The sequence below is a fragment of the Saccoglossus kowalevskii genome, chromosome 22, assembly GCF_978046115.1.
Source record: "Saccoglossus kowalevskii chromosome 22, keSacKowa6.1, whole genome shotgun sequence".
Classification (NCBI taxonomy): domain Eukaryota; kingdom Metazoa; phylum Hemichordata; class Enteropneusta; family Harrimaniidae; genus Saccoglossus; species Saccoglossus kowalevskii.
Genome location: NC_140662.1, coordinates 25592010 through 25609494, shown reverse-complemented (window position 1 = coordinate 25609494; position 17485 = coordinate 25592010). Strand labels below are relative to the sequence as shown.

The 17485-nt window shown below is 34.7% G+C and overlaps 1 protein-coding gene across 1 annotated transcript in view; it reads right to left on the bottom strand.

Moving 5' to 3' along the window:
* The window catches only part of LOC100367237 (titin), a 405512-nt gene that overhangs the window by 114749 nt on the left and 273278 nt on the right, over positions 1-17485 (bottom strand). The window contains exons 296-305 of the mRNA XM_085495847.1: positions 16783-16941; positions 16408-16633; positions 16132-16185; positions 15036-15092; positions 12579-12723; positions 11901-12144; positions 5700-5835; positions 3647-3822; positions 1274-1468; positions 622-838 (exon numbers count right to left, since the gene is read on the bottom strand). Of these exons, the coding sequence (XP_085351973.1) occupies positions 622-838; positions 1274-1468; positions 3647-3822; positions 5700-5835; positions 11901-12144; positions 12579-12723; positions 15036-15092; positions 16132-16185; positions 16408-16633; positions 16783-16941 (1609 nt within the window). The remainder of the gene's footprint in view (positions 1-621; positions 839-1273; positions 1469-3646; positions 3823-5699; positions 5836-11900; positions 12145-12578; positions 12724-15035; positions 15093-16131; positions 16186-16407; positions 16634-16782; positions 16942-17485) is intronic.

Genomic DNA, 17485 nt, shown 5'->3' with positions numbered 1-17485 from the left:
GTTTTGATACACTTTAACTACCATATTTGTTCTATTAAAAGCGCATCTCTCAATAGAACCACATATTCTAAAATCACATCAAAACATTACATTTCTGTCTTTTTGTATGAAGTACATGCTCTACTAATAGAGCAAATATGGTAATTTTTGACAAATGGCAAACAGCAAACTTCCTTCAGATTAGACTACAGCAAATTATGAAACTATCATGACAATGGCTAACACTAATTTATAACCACGACATTATCATACCATTTCTTTCCTTCACTCGATGAAGCTATAATTTTAGGGTGAAATGTTTTGAAATTTCACTTCACCATACTTTAGTATCATTTAAAATCTGCTGCTCATTTCGACAAGATGCTGTGATTTTTTTACATGCTTCAAAGACGGGAACAGCACACTGAATCAACAGTTTTATGTTCCATTCAAATGATGTCATTATATATGACCTCTATCATTAAACTTGAACATCATCATAGTTTTATTGTTTGTTTGTTCTTATTACGTTTGTTTATTAATTCTCTGATGATTTAGTTGTGTAATAAAGTTATTATTAATATTTTTGCAACTAAATTCTTTCAATTAAAACTTAGAAATACAAGGACATATAACACTTACTTTTTAAGACTTGATTTTTGTTGCACATTGATATTGAATCCAAATGTTTTGGATCCGGCTGAGCTGTTTGCTTTGCAATAATACTGTCCAGCATCCTCTGGGAAGACCTCTTTGATGACAAGACAATGGGTATTGTCTTTCACCTTGTACTCAAAGTCTTCACTGTTTTCTATGGGATTGTCACCATAGTACCATGTTACTGAGGGACTAGGGGTACCTGTTAAAAGAATGTGGACGAAATAATCAATCAATCAATCGTTTACAGAAGCATGGATATTTTGAGATGTATAGAATACAAAGAGATGGAATGAACACGGAAAGAAGAGGGACGGGAAATATGGAACCAGGAGATGTTTTTGTAATCAGGGTTATCATTAAGAATCATAGTAGGGGGCTAAAATTATAAAAGTAGGGGGAGAAACTGTCATTTTCCAATTGAATTAAATAAGCAACAATTAGAAAATTAGAAACATATACCGGTATATAATAACTAAATATAAAACAAAATTTTTTTTTTCAAAAAAAAATAATCAAGATATATGGAAAATTATGTGCATTTTTTAAAATATTTAAACTATTGTACCCAAATTTTGGTAGTAAACTTAAGACCTTAGACAATGAAAAGAAAGAAAACAGAATTGACAACTCATACCTGTAACAGTACATTGTAATACAAGCTGGTCACCATCTTCAGGAGATTGTTCTGTATTTGGTGTCTCTATAAATTTAGGTGCTGATTCTTTGTCCATCTTTGAACCTGATGAGGATTTACCAGATTTGCTTTTATCATCCTTAGATCCACCAGATTCCCCAACAGCATCTTCAAAGTTGTCATCAGAACTGAGACCTAGGCAACAAAGTATACAAGAATATTGCATAAATTAACTTTGAAATTAATAGTTGGTATCAACTATCTTTTAACAGGAAGAAATAATTTGGCAAAATGAGAAGAAGATGTGGAATAGAGAGATAAAGATAAGGCTTCCAGCTGTTGAGTGTGAAGGGAGTAGAGTGAAAGAGAGAAATTGGGAAGGGTATCGGGCTGCAGTGGACAGAATGAATGTTGTTATAGAATAGGCTTTATTATATTATACCAGTATATTGATGGTGTTAATCCATTGATTTGATTGGTCCAAACACAAAATTTGCATATGCAATCCATGGTATATTGGCTGATAATGCACGGCTAAACCAAGTGGCCCTGGAACATGAATTGACTACAGGTTTAATACGGAAATACATAAAACTGGTATTATTTGATTTTTAGGGAAATATAGTGGTTGAATTTTAGAAGAATATTGAAAAAAATACTGAATTAAAAACATCTGAAAAGTTATATAACTATAATATTGCTTTTTGTAAATGTTGGGATCCAAGTTGTGAGCGTCGGTCGTTGGGTGATTGTCGTTCGCCACACAAACCTAAACCACCGTCCCTTAACACCGTGAGGTGCCTACACGAACGCCAGAACGCTATGTTCTCAGTGTTGTTACTTTGAGATGGATTGCGAACTTCCAACAAAGAAAACATGATCTTTAAGTGCAAGATATAATTGAGGGATTTATTGACATAAAAATGCAAAAAACTATGAGTCACAGGCAAAAATGTATGCCACCAATAACAACCGGTGTTCGGTAGCGGCAGCTGACAAAATTGCAGTGCACCCGGGTAATTGCCATCTGTTTCAAAAAACACGGGACAATGCAGGGTTCGACGACGATATATGGTATTGTAATTCTTCACTATGGGTAAATAAATTACACGAGATGATGAAGGTAATTTCGAAAGCTACAGATTTGTGCCGAGTGTACACCAACCACTGTATTAGAGCGACGGCGCGGCGTGCAAAGTCTTTCGGCCGGAGTTGAGACAAGGCATATCATGTACGTGTCACAAAAACGATGCGAAAATCCGATCTTACACCATCAAATTTACCCCGGAACAACGACAAAACTTGTCAGTCATACTGTCACAAAACTTTGGTTATACCAAAGATATCCAGGTCAGATGTTGGAACTGAGGTCGCTGTGCCAGTCGCCGTACATGATACACCGCGTCCCGTCGCGTACCGCTGAACGTCAAATATCCACAGTTACAAGTAGTATGATGAGTCACAAAACTGGTTTATTTCACAACTGTACTTTCAATGGGCAAATTACAGTTCAAATTGTACAAAAACCGGAATGAAAACGTGGAAAATCCGTTGTTTAAATGATCTAAACTGTACACGACCCTGTATTTCAAATCGCGTTGTGCGTCAGTAAAAGGTCAGAAAGGTCATCCTTTGTTATGCTAATGTGTGTGTTTACGCTGCTCTATTCAACGTGGATATGTTTTTTTTTCATGTGGAATAAAAATTAGTTTGTATTCAATTTGAACTGTGTTGCGCATGTAATTTTTGTATGCATTCAGCGTACAACTACATACTATTCTTATAAATATTCATGTTCAAGGGCCATAATCATGATCTTTTAGTAGATGAATGTAAACTCTTTTTTTACAAGTTTTATCGAATTGTCAATATACTGGTATAATATAATAGCAATAACCCCCGCCGAAGTTGGGTATACCACTTGATATTGCACAATTCACTCCATATATGCACTCGCCTGCGGCTCGTGCATATATGTCGTAAATTGTGCAATATCTCGTGGTATACCCGCCTTCGACGGGGGTTATTGCTTAAATAATGAATGGCATAAGGTCAAAACAACCTACTTTTTTTCTAGGGGTACATCTTCACTATCAACATGATTAACTTAATTTTTTAAATTTCAGAAATCATTGCCGTTATAGGGCTACACCCCAAAAATCTTCCATCGCCAGAAAGTACCAGGATGTGTGACCTCATGAGATCGTGCATAAGACCGTCAATATCAAATTTTCTCATTTCAGCATTACGCTGAACAACGCTGAACAACCATATTTAAATCAATCTGTTGTATTTTGGTATCCGTCCATTTTTCATGTACATTACATATATAGAAACTAAAACTAACTTATTTATAAGGAACTGAATACTTACTTTCAACATTAAGGCGAGCTTTGCTAGAAACAGAACCAGCGGGATTCTCTGCAGTTATAGAATAGATTCCAGAATCTGAGGGAAGTGCTTTTTGTACAATCAGAGTACACATGTCATTATCTTCAAATAGTAATTCATAATGTACACTGTCACTCAGTTGTTTACCATCTTTATACCTAGAAATATAGAGAAAAACACATCAATTATATGGAGTTTTTAACAAAATATTTCATTTATTACACTTACAGTGTTCCAATTTGATATAATTTGTGGGAATCTTGCTCAGTTTAATCAATTTCCTCATCTCAAAACTATTACAAAAATATTACAGTTAAAGCAGATACAAAGTATGCAAAATACATTTGTTTGTTTGTTTATACTCAACTCCAACATGAGCTGCACAATTACTGTGGCATTTTAAACAACTTGACCAATAGTTTCAGAGTAAGTTTAATATAACATTTTTGACAGAAAAAACACCAAAACTAACTGAAATTAAAAACTAAATCAAAGAACCACCTCAAATATCTTCTTGATTATCAAAGCAGCTTGGCTGATACTTTAACAGCAATATTGAGAACATTAATTAATTGACGCCTAATCACTTGTAGTATTAAGCATGATATCATTAAACAGTCGCTGAAGATACAAATTTAATAAATTCATTTTATAATCAGATATTAGCAATAATGTTCTCCTGTTTGCAAAAATACCCAAATATTTACTATTTATTTCACCACTAGAAACAGCAGTCTAACTTTATAGTGGAATACATACAAAGAAGCTGAGTGAAATACCGACCAACAACGAGTTGTTACACTTAATTAACTTGGTATTGCTTAAACCAGCCTAGCTATGCATAATATACCTGTTCTAAAGAACAATAGCTTCCTTGTATGATAACAACAATAATCACCATGGCAACAACACCAGTAAGTAAGTGTAGTCAACCAAGAATACATATCCATGGCAACAACATATAAACAAGACATGCAGTGCAAATTAAAATATTTGTAATAACCAAAATAATGGTCAACGTCAGATCAGTCCATAATGCTATTATGTACTTTGTTATTTCAACAAGTCCTCATATCAAATATCCGTATATTTACTCTGTAGGATTTCAATTGGTGACAGCTCTAAATCTTTAGAAATACATGTTTCGATCACATGCTATTTCGTTATTTCAATAAGTCCTCATAACAAATATCTCTGTTCATTTGTCTTTCTATTTATTTGGCTACTATTATTGAAAGTTAGATTAGGGATAACTGTAACAACACAGAACCAGACTCAAATCATTGTTGATACAACAAAAACATTTTAGGTCACGGACAGTTCACACTGAATAGTAGGATACAAGACATGAAGTGATGCCCTTTGGTATAGAATTGTTATTAAGTGCACACTGTATTGTGTAGAGGGTCAGCTTTGAACATGTGACTACCAGCTACACTGAGTAACCAATTTGCAAGAATCTATGTCATGTAAATGATACATTGTAAAATGCTGATGTTCATTTAAAAGTTTTATGATGAGAAGATAATTTACGGTTTATTGGTGTTTCGGACAATGATGTCATATTATGTAGTTATCACCCAATATCACCTGTTCATAGAGTAGCATGATAAAGTGATGCCATTGGCCAATATTATCCACAAACCAAATGTTAGTGGTGGATGATATTATCCCATGATGCCAGGAGTATCTACATGCTCTATGAATAAGTGATAATCTTTTTATCACATGACCAACTTTTATGGGACTACGCTGATGAATTAAAAGCTAATTTATGCGTGACATCTACGCATGTTGATGGACTCGCATTTGCAGATTCTGCCACCAATGGTTTTTGTAATTTTTCGGCTGAAATGTTACCCTTAGTCATAATTATTACGAGTTATTGTCATTGTGTTATCCATATTAAAATTCTTGTATCTGATACTAGGTATTCCTCAATTTGGTTTTATCCAGGTCCTTAGAGACTTTGCATATATTACTAATGCAGAATGTGGATGTTTCAGATAATCAACAACAAATTACATATACGTACCATTTAATTTCTGGATCTGGTTCACCAGTGATTCTGCAATCAAACCTAGCATTGCTCCCTTCAATTACATCTATGTCTTTTAATTTCTGAGTTACAACTGGTTTTACATAACTATCAGAGATATCAGGTTCAGCACCTATAGACAGACAAAAGAAAACTTTATCCTGCTTCAGTCCCTGGCTTCCAACTGGGAGACTATAGCAAGGAAATTTTAATTGAAAGGTACATCAAAGTAGATGTGTACTTATTGTTTCTTGCCCCCATAAAGGCAGGGACACATTCATTACAAGATTCCAGCTACAATTCAAAATACCAATCATAACTGGCATTTCAAATGATTGTAAACTTGGATGAATGTTTTCTTGTATATTGGCCAAACCCCTTAACTAATGTTCTTCTGTTTTTTCCGTACCGAATCACAAGTGACTTTTTTGTTTGCCTTACCATATTTGCTCTATTATAAACACAGCTTAATTATAGAGGCATTAATGCGAAAAATGTTTTGTTTTCATGGAATTTTAAAGTATGACAAATTCAACTTGTGATTTGTCAATGCTTAGCTTAACTTTTTAACATGGATTGAAACTTTAAAAGAGCAAATATCGTATGACAATGTGTCACATGTTAATACCTTAGGTATTGTCAAACAGTTCAACTATTTATCATACATAATAATTTTACAAGAATGAGCAATATTATAATAAATATTGCTAACATACTACAAGGCTTGATTCATATTGTTTTATCTTACCACCTCTGTATATTTATACTTAATCTAACCTGCAATGCGAACTTGACAACTACATGAAACAGAACCAATAGTATTTGTTGCGATACAAGTATATTTGCCATCATCACAAATATCTGTATCATAAATTTCTAGATTATGAGCTCCGTTTTCTTCAAAGATTTCATAGTGTTCTCCTGTTTCTAAGACAGTTCCTTCTTTTTCCCATTGGATTTCAGGATATGGGTTTCCTGTCACGGTCACACTGAGTTTTGTAATGCTATCAACTTCTACTGTCTTAGAACGAAGTTTTAAAATGAACTCAGGAACTGTTTGGACTATTTTTTCTTTAGTGTTATTGCTTGTACTTGGCAGTGGTAGCGGTAATGTAGTTACAGGTTTCTTTAACTTGTCTGCTGTTTCTTTTTGCACTTCAGTAAATTCTGAAAGAAACAATAAGCATTAAACTATAAGGATTACATAATTGCATAAGTAGAATTTCGCATTTTGTAAAAAGCTTGTATTTGCATTTAGTTTCATTTGCTCTTGTTCCACTGTTTTAAATTACTCCTAAACATTAATAACCAGACTATGGCACTTTCCTTTGTGGTGACAATATAGTGCAATAATCATATTGCCTTCATACTTATTTCTATGATTACCACATTTTATTGTCATATTAGGTGTTGGTCTACAATAAATTTGCAAATGCACATCTTATAGATCTCTGTTTTGGAATTACATATAGTTTAAAAAGATTTTTCAGATGTCCAATCGCAGATGCAAATGTTATTGGTAAACAAATGATTCATTTTGAAATAAAAATCCAGCATCTTATCAATCAAATTATCGAGATGAACTGATAACCAAATATATCAATAATGACAGACAAGGAGTCATTGTTGAAGTCATGGACATCATTTTGGAAGAACCATTAGTAATGCGTAATGGATTTTATTTTTCAAATGGTTAATAAGCATGATAGCATTTCAAAATGTGATAATTATTGATTTTAATAATATTATATTATATTATATTATATTATATTATATTATATTATATTATATTATATTATACTGCTCATCATATGTAGATCATCTCACTATCACCTGTGGATCTTATATTCAAGCTTCACCAAAACAGGAGTATGTTTGCACATCCAATGGCATATGTGGTAAACCCACAGGTACAGATTAGCAATTTGATGTTAAACTACACGTAGGATCTGCACCAACCAATCACGAACAATAACCCATATGCTACTGGTGATCCAAATAACAACTCACCTTCCACAAAAATGTCTGCTATTGAGGAGGCAGCACCGACTGAATTTGTAGCTTCACATGTGTATGTCCCATCATCATCTTCCTCAACAGATGTAATAATCAGCGACACAAAATTATCATCACTAAACTCGAAATAAATATGTTCACTCTCATGTATCTCTTCCTCATCCTTGTACCATATAATATCTGGTTCCGGATCACCTATGATCTGGCAATCAAGGCTAACAGCACTGTCAACACAAACTTCAACATCTTTCAGTTCCTTTAAAAATTTTGGAGGCAGAAGCTGTTTATTTTTGGTTTTATGGCCCCGAAATGCTGCTTGGATTTTTTTGGCTGCAGCGGCAACTTCAGGATCTTTCAAATCAATGTCAATATCTTTTTTAGACAGCTGTACTTTAAGATCTGGTTCATCAGCATCTGTGATTGGATGGAAAAAGTGATATTAGTAAGACTGAATGTTAACGAGTGAAAAAGATTCATGCAAACATCTGCTGGATTAACGGTGGATTATGAGAAGGATCAATTGCAGATGACAGCTGCAACTTGTTATTAAGTACTTTTTGTTTGGAAACAAAAATTGACAAGCAAGTGATAATCTAGCAAGGATTTGAGACACTTGGGATTCAGCAAAGCTAGCACAATTTTTAAAACAAAAATTCTTGACTGACATCACAGGCCATGTATGGTGAAAACACATGCAAGCAGAAAGCTTACAGGTAGGAACCCAAGATGAGTTCAGAGCAATGTGAAGAAAGAATGAGAGCACAATAAAAAGTGTCACTTTTTTGCAGTCAGTTGGTAAAAGTTGTTGCCACTGAGAATTAAACCAGGTTGTGAGATTCTTATCAGTAATTTTGTACTCAAGCCATTTATGTCATCAATTTAATTAGTAAGAATCAACATAGCTCAGTGAATTCTCACAAGTGGCATACAAAGTGTCACTTTATCACTATAGTCTCACATCTTTCTTCCTGGCTAGGTGAGGGATTCTACATAGCTGAAAAGCTGCATACTAGCTGCTCTTTGTTGAGCACATCATTTGTATCTCATAGTTTGAAACACAAAGTTAGTTGACAGTTCAATCACACGCAGTAATTAGTTGGAATGACACACAAGGGCAATACCAGCAAGAAAACCTGCAGGGGAAAAGTCACTAAGCGTATTAGCATTGGATTGGATGAGTAACATCATAGCTAATTGTCATATCAGCCAGACAAGCAAAGGATAATATAACCCAGGTCATATCTGCCAAAAAAGCAGAAGAAGATATTACCTAGGTCATATCAACCTGATAAGCTAAGGATGATCAGATCAGACCCGACCCGACCTGACCCGACCCGACAAACAAGCTGGGAATGAAAGGATCTAGTTAATATCAGCCAGTCAAGCTGAGGATGATCTGATCAGATCTGGCAGACATGCTGGGGATGATATGACCTAGGTCATACCAGCCAGACAAACTGGGGATGATATGACCTAGGTCATACCAGCCAGACAAACTGGGGATGATATGACCTAGGTCATACCAGCCAGACAAACTGGGGATGATATGATCAGATCCTAGACAAAATACAACCTAGGCCAGTATACATCATGCCATCATTCTATTGGTAGGACAAATAATTTTTTCTCTCTGTTGACTCTGCATTTCAAGTGTTAATTATATTTTTATACCAAACTTTACATTGAAAACATGTTTTGTTGAAGACATATCCGAAAGGTCTGCAGGCAGAACACTGGAATATTGGTCCTAGCTATGGTAGTTCCCATGGTAACATGATATACATAAAAGCATGGACAAACACTAATTGAATAACAGGGGTTTGTGCAATAATTGAAAATGAAAAAAAAAAAACAGTACACATAGCTATGTAAACTATAAATGATCTTTATCCATGTCTTGTGGTCAAAAATATATGCTAGTATAGTAATTCTTTCCATATATATATTTTTTTGGAATGTTGAAACAAAATGTTCTGTTTATAATGGACTGACCGAAATAAAAAATGTTGTTGCAATCTATTTGTAATTTCAAATATATTAACATTTTGCACATTTCTATGAACTTTTTTTAATTTAATGGTTAATTTTGAAATAAATGATAATTTACCATTGCCTATAGATGTAATAAAAACAGGTGGCTAGAATTTATCAAAGCTGACTCTGCTGTCCAAAAGGGTAGATAATTCTGTTACTCAAAATAAAAGAGAATTCGACTTGGAACACTTGTGGCAAAGCAATTTCATTTTCAAGAAAGTAGAAATGAGAAACAAGAAAATGAAGAATGGATGGGTAGAAGGGTATAATGAATGGATGGGGTAAAACACAGATAGGTTTGGCAATGTATAGATCAGCTGCTTTTAAGCACACACTGGCTTGTAGCAGATGGAACTGGTATAGCTTTGTACAGCGTGCATTTGCTTGCTTTGATGCATGCAGTTCAAGACAAATTATTACCTCACCTGTTTTGTCCAGATTTGCAGTACTTCCTGCATCATCAGCTGATCAAAAATGATTATTATAGAATATGTGTTAAATTTATCAGGTTCAAAGTCAAATACTGATACTAACTATGGATCAGAACACACTCAATATTCCAAGACATGAGTGGTCCATTCTAATCAAACCTCCAGTTCAAATTAGAGGAATTCAAGATAATATGAGCAGCTGTAGTTCAATATTTCACCCACTTGAGGGGTTCACTTGAGAAACGCCCCTAGTCTAGTTCCAAATTTGAGGAATCCAAGATAGCATAAGCAGCTCTGGTTCAATATCTCACCCACCTAAAGAGTCCACTTGAGAAACACCCCCTAGTCTACTTCCAAATAAGAGGAACTCAAGATAAAATATGTTGAATATTTGACTTTGATCTGGTTAGTGCTAAATGAATGGTTGGTACATGCAAAGTTTAGGAAAAAAATGACAAAGAATGCCAATGGTTCAGGTAAAAACACAACAACAATAAACATGCTATGGTCAGAAAATGAGATATGGCATAGATTTAAATATAGACAAGACAATAAAAACACCATACATTACACTATATTCATGTCAAATACTGTAAACCACTTTAATTTTGAAAGAGACTACCGTAATTTTCGCAAATTTTGTGAGTGAAAATCAGAAACATTTGTAGCAGTGAAAATCTCTCTGGGGTCTCACAACATTGAGTCTCAGTGACTGTCACAAAATATTGTCATCATGAATGCCACACGATAAAACACGTTCCTTAAATATCTCGCAAACTCAGAACAGTGAAAATTTATCTGGGGTCTTGCAACACAGAGTCTCAGTGACCTTGTGAATGCCATAAAATCATTAAATTGTGAACATTTCTATTTCTAGCAGTGAAAATTAAATGATTTACAGTATATATACTAATAACACATCACCATCTTATACATTGTAGCAAGCATTTCAGATATCGTTTTTAGTTACAATTCAGTATTTATATTAAAAGTTAAAATCAGGAACATCATGCTGAAACTTTTTTCCATTCATTTGTTAGCGATGGTAAACTCCATGGTTAAACACACTCATTAGAAAAACTAGATTTCCAACTACAGAAAAAACATAGATGAGCATGCATTGGGTATGCAAGAAATTACACCGACCACCATTAGTTGTCCATATTTGGCACTGGTTTGTTTGCCAGTTGTTTATTTACTCAAAACAAGAGATTGGAGAGACAGAAAAGTACAATGCTGGATAGAAATAAAGACTGATAAAAAATAAACATAATAATGGTTAATGGTAAGTTTTCTGGATATAATACAATATAGAACCAAGCCTTGGTAAAATTAATAAGTATTGAAGAGGTATGCAAAGTATAAACAAAGTCATTATAAGACGCTGCAGGGAAAATTTGAAGCATTAAGGGGTTGACCAATATAAATCTTGGTGGGGTGGTGCAAAATAGTGTTATTTTCACTATGACATATTAGTTTTTATTTTCATTTGAGAGTCTGAATATATGGTCTATTACTGTGGCTGAATTTTGTTATTGTAATATTCAAAACCTTTTTTCTATATATCTTTCAATTCCTCCCCATGATTCTAAACGGTACACCCCTTAAGTCAATGCAGCAATGTATTGACCACAATGCAATATGCATTATATAATATCAGGTCAATATCACATCATATTGACCTCAATGCAGGGCAATATATTCAATAATGACTTACCAGTGACTTGTAAATAGGCCAGTGTATTAGCATCACCACCAGCATTGGTCACATTACACCGGTATTGACCGGCATCCTCAGGAAATGCCTCTGCAATTGTTAGTTTGCAAACACTCTCCTCTACTACCATATCAAAATATCTTGACTGCTTGATTAGTTTGTCGTCTTTGTACCATGTCACTTCAGGTTGAGGATCACCTGTCAAATTACAGCTGAAAACTGCACTGTTACCTTCTTTCACAACCTACGAAGAAAATAAACAAATTTCACTGTCAAAACAGGGAATGAAAACGAGTCCTTCAATTCAAGTTGTATATGTACTTATGTTAAACACCGAAGGAGATTTTTAAGCCACTTTGTCACCATCTCTTGAAACCAATGAAAAAATGTTAGTCAATGAAACTATTGAATATCTATTCTAGATTTACTATCATTATGAGAAAAGGTAATAATAAAGGTAATGCATAACACAGTCCTTAACTAATTAACATAGTTAATACTTTATTATCCCTGAATCCAGTAAAGGCAAATAAATCACTGACTCTATTAACCAACCAGGGTCCAAATATGCCCAGTGGTTTTTCTAAGCAATACATGTGTAGTTCTTGCATTGAGGTTCAAATTGGGCTTATCAAGTCAACATATGTTTTTTCTGTGTGCATTTTCTTTTTTTCTTACCTGGTTTGTAAGCTGCTTTGTAATGGTTGGGGCAACAACTTCACTTCTCAGCTGAGTACCTTCTTCTGATTGTTTCAATAAACCACGAAAATCAAGCTGTTCAAGACCATCAACGCTAGCAGTCACTGCATCAGGATCAAGTTTACTGTTAAATATAGAGAACAGAACAATAAAGTTTGTTATATAAATGTTATAAGTCTAGTGTTGACCCTTTTGTTGAACTGTATTTGGTTATAGTCCAACTATTTAAGCGAGAGAGTTGTCACCTGCGTATGCGTATGCATTTTTAGCGTGTGATGTTATCGTTGCTTGGGATGCAATTCCCGTGCGTGTGCAGGTGACGATCCTCTCGCTTTAATATATTTTGTATTTGGTGAGTTTTGTGCAACACAAATCATCAATCAACAGAAATTATTGTGCAACAAATTATTGCGATGGTGTAAAGCTGATTGCACCCTAAAAATATAAGGCAAGAAAAAAAAGGGAAACATTTATATTTAGATCTCAAGCTATGTTGAAATTGAAAGTGCCTGTCTAAAAATAGCAGTTGATGATCGACTTATAGTCTATTTTTTGATGATTATTCATTTTGTAATTTACAGTTAATTTTCAATGACAATTAGACAGGTTTGTAAAGATTTAGCCTGTCAAATTAAATTTTTCTCTAAAATGACAGGCGACTGACTGCAAGCCTGATGGTGGCCATGAGATGTACTGCAATATTCACTTATTTCAGGCATTTTTAGAAATAATGAATTTGAAATTGAATGCTCTCAGAATGCCGAAGTTCAAGCCGTAATTGTATTCAATTTTTTTTCAGGGTACAATCATCTATACAAACAAACTAATAGTATTGGAGATTTGGAGATAGTGAACACACAAGATTTTGTTCTATTGAAAAGAACTAGATTTCTTCAAGTGATTCACAAAGAGCAAGATAAGTAGTGCATCTATCTTTGTAGTAAAGTGCAAAACACACAGACAATCCCACCAAAGTTTCTGTACAAAAATTCTCATCAGTTTTTTATCAAAATAATGTTGGACATAATGAACAGTATTCTTATTGAATATAAATATAATATGCAACATTTTCATGAAAATTAAACAAACTTCTCATAATTAGCAGATGTAATGAATGGGATTTGTTTAATGACAAGTAACTTGTGGTAACAAATTCAACAATGCCACTTAAGTTGATTGTCATTCAGAATAAGGGAAGGATAAGGAGATTCAGCTAGTTGGTGCTATTGAGTCATTCAGAATAAGGGAAGGATGAGGAGATTCAGCTAGTTGGTGCTATTGAGTCATTCAGAATAAGGGAAGGATGAGGAGATTCAACTAGTTGGTGCTATTGAGTCATTCAGAATAAGGGAAGGATAAGGAGATTCAGCTAGTTGGTGCTATTGAGTCATTCAGAATAAGGGAAGGATGAGGAGATTCAACTAGTTGGTGCTATTGAGTCATTCAGAATAAGGGAAAGATGAGGAGATTCAACTAGTTGGTGCTATTGAGTCATTCAGAATAAGGGAATGATGAGGAGATTCAACTAGTTGGTGCTATTGAGTCATTCAGAATAAGGGAAAGATGAGGAGATTCAACTAGTTGGTGCTATTGAGTCATTCAGAATAAGGGAAGGACGAGGAGATTCAACTAGTTGGTGCTATTGAGTCATTCAGAATAAGGGAAGGATGAGGAGATTCAACTAGTTGGTGCTATTGAGTCATTCAGAATAAGGGAAGGATGAGGAGATTCAACTAGTTGGTGCTATTGAGTCATTCAGAATAAGGGAAGGATGAGGAGATTCAACTAGTTGGTGCTATTGAGTCATTCAGAATATGGGAAGGATGAGGAGATTCAACTAGTTGGTGCTATTGAGTCCTTCAGAATAAGGGAAGGATGAGGAGATTCAACTAGTTGGTGCTATTGAGTCATTCAGAATAAGGGAAGGATGAGGAGATTCAACTAGTTGGTGCTATTGAGTCATTCAGAATAAGGGAAGGATGAGGAGATTCAACTAGTTGGTGCTATTGAGTCATTCAGAATAAGGGAAGGATGAGGAGATTCAACTAGTTGGTGCTATTGAGTCATTCAGAATAAGGGAAGGATGAGGAGATTCAACTAGTTGGTGCTATTGAGTCATTCAGAATAAGGGAAGGATGAGGAGATTCAACTAGTTGGTGCTATTGAGTCATTCAGAATAAGGGAAGGATGAGGAGATTCAACTAGTTGGTGCTATTGAGTCATTCAGAATAAGGGAAGGATGAGGAGATTCAACTAGATGGTGCTATTGAGTCATTCAGAATAAGGGAAGGACGAGGAGATTCAACTAGTTGGTGCTATTGAAGAGAAGGATTTGTGGTAGTTTGCAACTCGCAGGAACTAACTATCAGAATCAGTGCAAGAGTGGCAACAAGGATTTTCAGAGATTAGTAAATAATTGGTGGAGATCAGGCCAACCTGAGAGCAGTTGAGATAGCTCCTACTGGGTGCTTCTCCTCTGATACGTCAAGACCACTGTGAATGAATGAATGTAATGATAGATGAATTAACAATGTTACTGACATACAAAAGAGAGGTTCGTTTATGGGAAGGGTATTTACAAAAACACAATATGTAAACAAAACATTACACATGCATACACCTAGAAACCAAAACATACGATTTTAATAGTTGTATTGAGCCAAAGGGTAACTCAAGGAGGACTTTCATTAGGGTGTTGGGGAAAATGATACACCTATACTGAGAAGCAGAACTGTACTGGGGAGTGGCCTGTATTACCCATTCAAAGAATCTTTATAAAGGACAGATAAAGGTAACCAGGGTTTGGAGATAATGAAACACTTTGTTTGATTGTCTGAGAGCCAGAATTATACACAGAATTGGCATGTATCACCCAATCAAAGCACGCTTTATAACACAGACTACCTGTCTCAACATAATTGAGTGTACTAAGACCAGGGAATTCAGACATTTATATGATTGTACTGATTGGTAATAGTTTGCATTCACTAGGGAAATTTTTGGGATTGGACATAATTGTTGCACTAAGATTTAGTGTGAGTTGAGGAATGAAAACACGAACAGACAAACTGTAGTCTAGATTACTGGACGAGAATAAATCTACAAAGATACAATTGAACTAAAGCTATAATTAGTAGCAATCTCTTCAACAAACCATATAGCTACGTCACACTAAATGAAACAGTGAGTTAATATTTCAACCGCTTTAGTCTGCATTGAATGGATGGAATGGACACAGAAACAGTATCACAATACAACTGGCATTAATGACCCCTAAAAGGTCATACATCCTGGTATTTTTTTAGGATACAAATTCACTATTAATGTTTTTTTGATGATTTACCCCAGAAATGCAAACAGTTGTTCAAAATCAGTTAAACATGACAAAAATGGAGATACAATATTAGAGACTTTTGCTGTTATTGGACAACAACATCCAAAAAAAGTACCAGGATGTGTAATCTTAGAGGTCATGCACAAACGACCTATTGCATGCATGCAAACATATATGGTTATGCTACAATTAGCCAACCTTGTCTCCTCCTTCGTTGTACGACCCGTTGGTATCTCTTGTCCACTCGCCTCACTGCAATAAAACATGGTATTAATTGGCCATCAAGGACTAGTTCAAGTTGGTAATTGGTATGGATTTATTAATGGAGTTTTAATGTTTGTTCCATTTTTTTCGAACTAGCAAACTTTCGTTCAGGAGGGTGAATGTTGAACGAAGAGATTACTTTTGCTGTGTGTGTGTGTGTGTGTTTTAATTATCCATGGCCAACTTCAAAATCTAGGAGTGATAACTTACCTGGCTTTCAAGACTTGTGTAACCTTGTCAGCATCAATGTCCTCTTGTGTAACTTTCAATTCAAATTCACTTTGACACTTTCCTTTGCTATTGAGTACAGTGCATGTATAAATGCCTGAATCTGGTGACAAAGCCATTGGAATTTCTAAAGTATGCAGAAACTGTGTACTTTTAAGTTTTATTCGTCCACCATCAGAAACTGCTTGTCCATCTTTGCTCCATTGAACTGAAAAAACAAAATATTCAGTTTTCAATACATACATATGTGACACAAGAAAGATAATGTAAACCATAATGTGAATAAATTTGTATTATAGCCATCAACAAATATTGAAGATGCATAGAAGATTTTATCAAAGTAAGTGAGTTACTAACCTGTTGGAACTGGTTCACCATCAACTTCAGCTGTGAAAACGGCAGCTTGACCTTCTTCTACAGTCAGTGATTTAGGGGTTTCAAGAAATTCTGGTGAGAAATAGTCTTCTTCATCTGCAGAAATACTACTTTTAACAGTGATCTTGTCATCCTTTGGTTCTAAAATACAAGGAAAAGTTGATATTTAGTCGAGAAATTAGATGTGAAAATATCATATTTGAAACAAAAGGACTCCCTAAGTACTATGAAATAAGCATGGAGGTTTTTGTAACATTTTTGAGACAAAGAGTCAACACTTAACTAACATTTTAAGGAGTCCTTTTCAGTCAATATAATGATTGCTGATCACAGTTAAATCGTTACCATACATCACTTGGGCAAATACTGCAACTGATTTTGATTAGCTGATTTTTGTAATTTATACTTTACCTGTACATTGGCCAGTTTAGTGAATAGATTACTTCTTAGTGAAGATATAGTGAACCCAGAGAGGAGATTGTAAACCCAGTAAGCAGATTGTGAACCCAGTTTCCAAAGTGTTGTGCAGACTATTGACCAACAACAACTTAATTTGCTACCCTTGATGCAATTGGTGTTCAATTAACCCAAATTGACCTTAGAATCTGAATTGAATCCTAGAGCCAAGATCAATAAGGGATAAATTCATCATTAAGCAACAGTAGCTACAAGTACAAGTATTAAA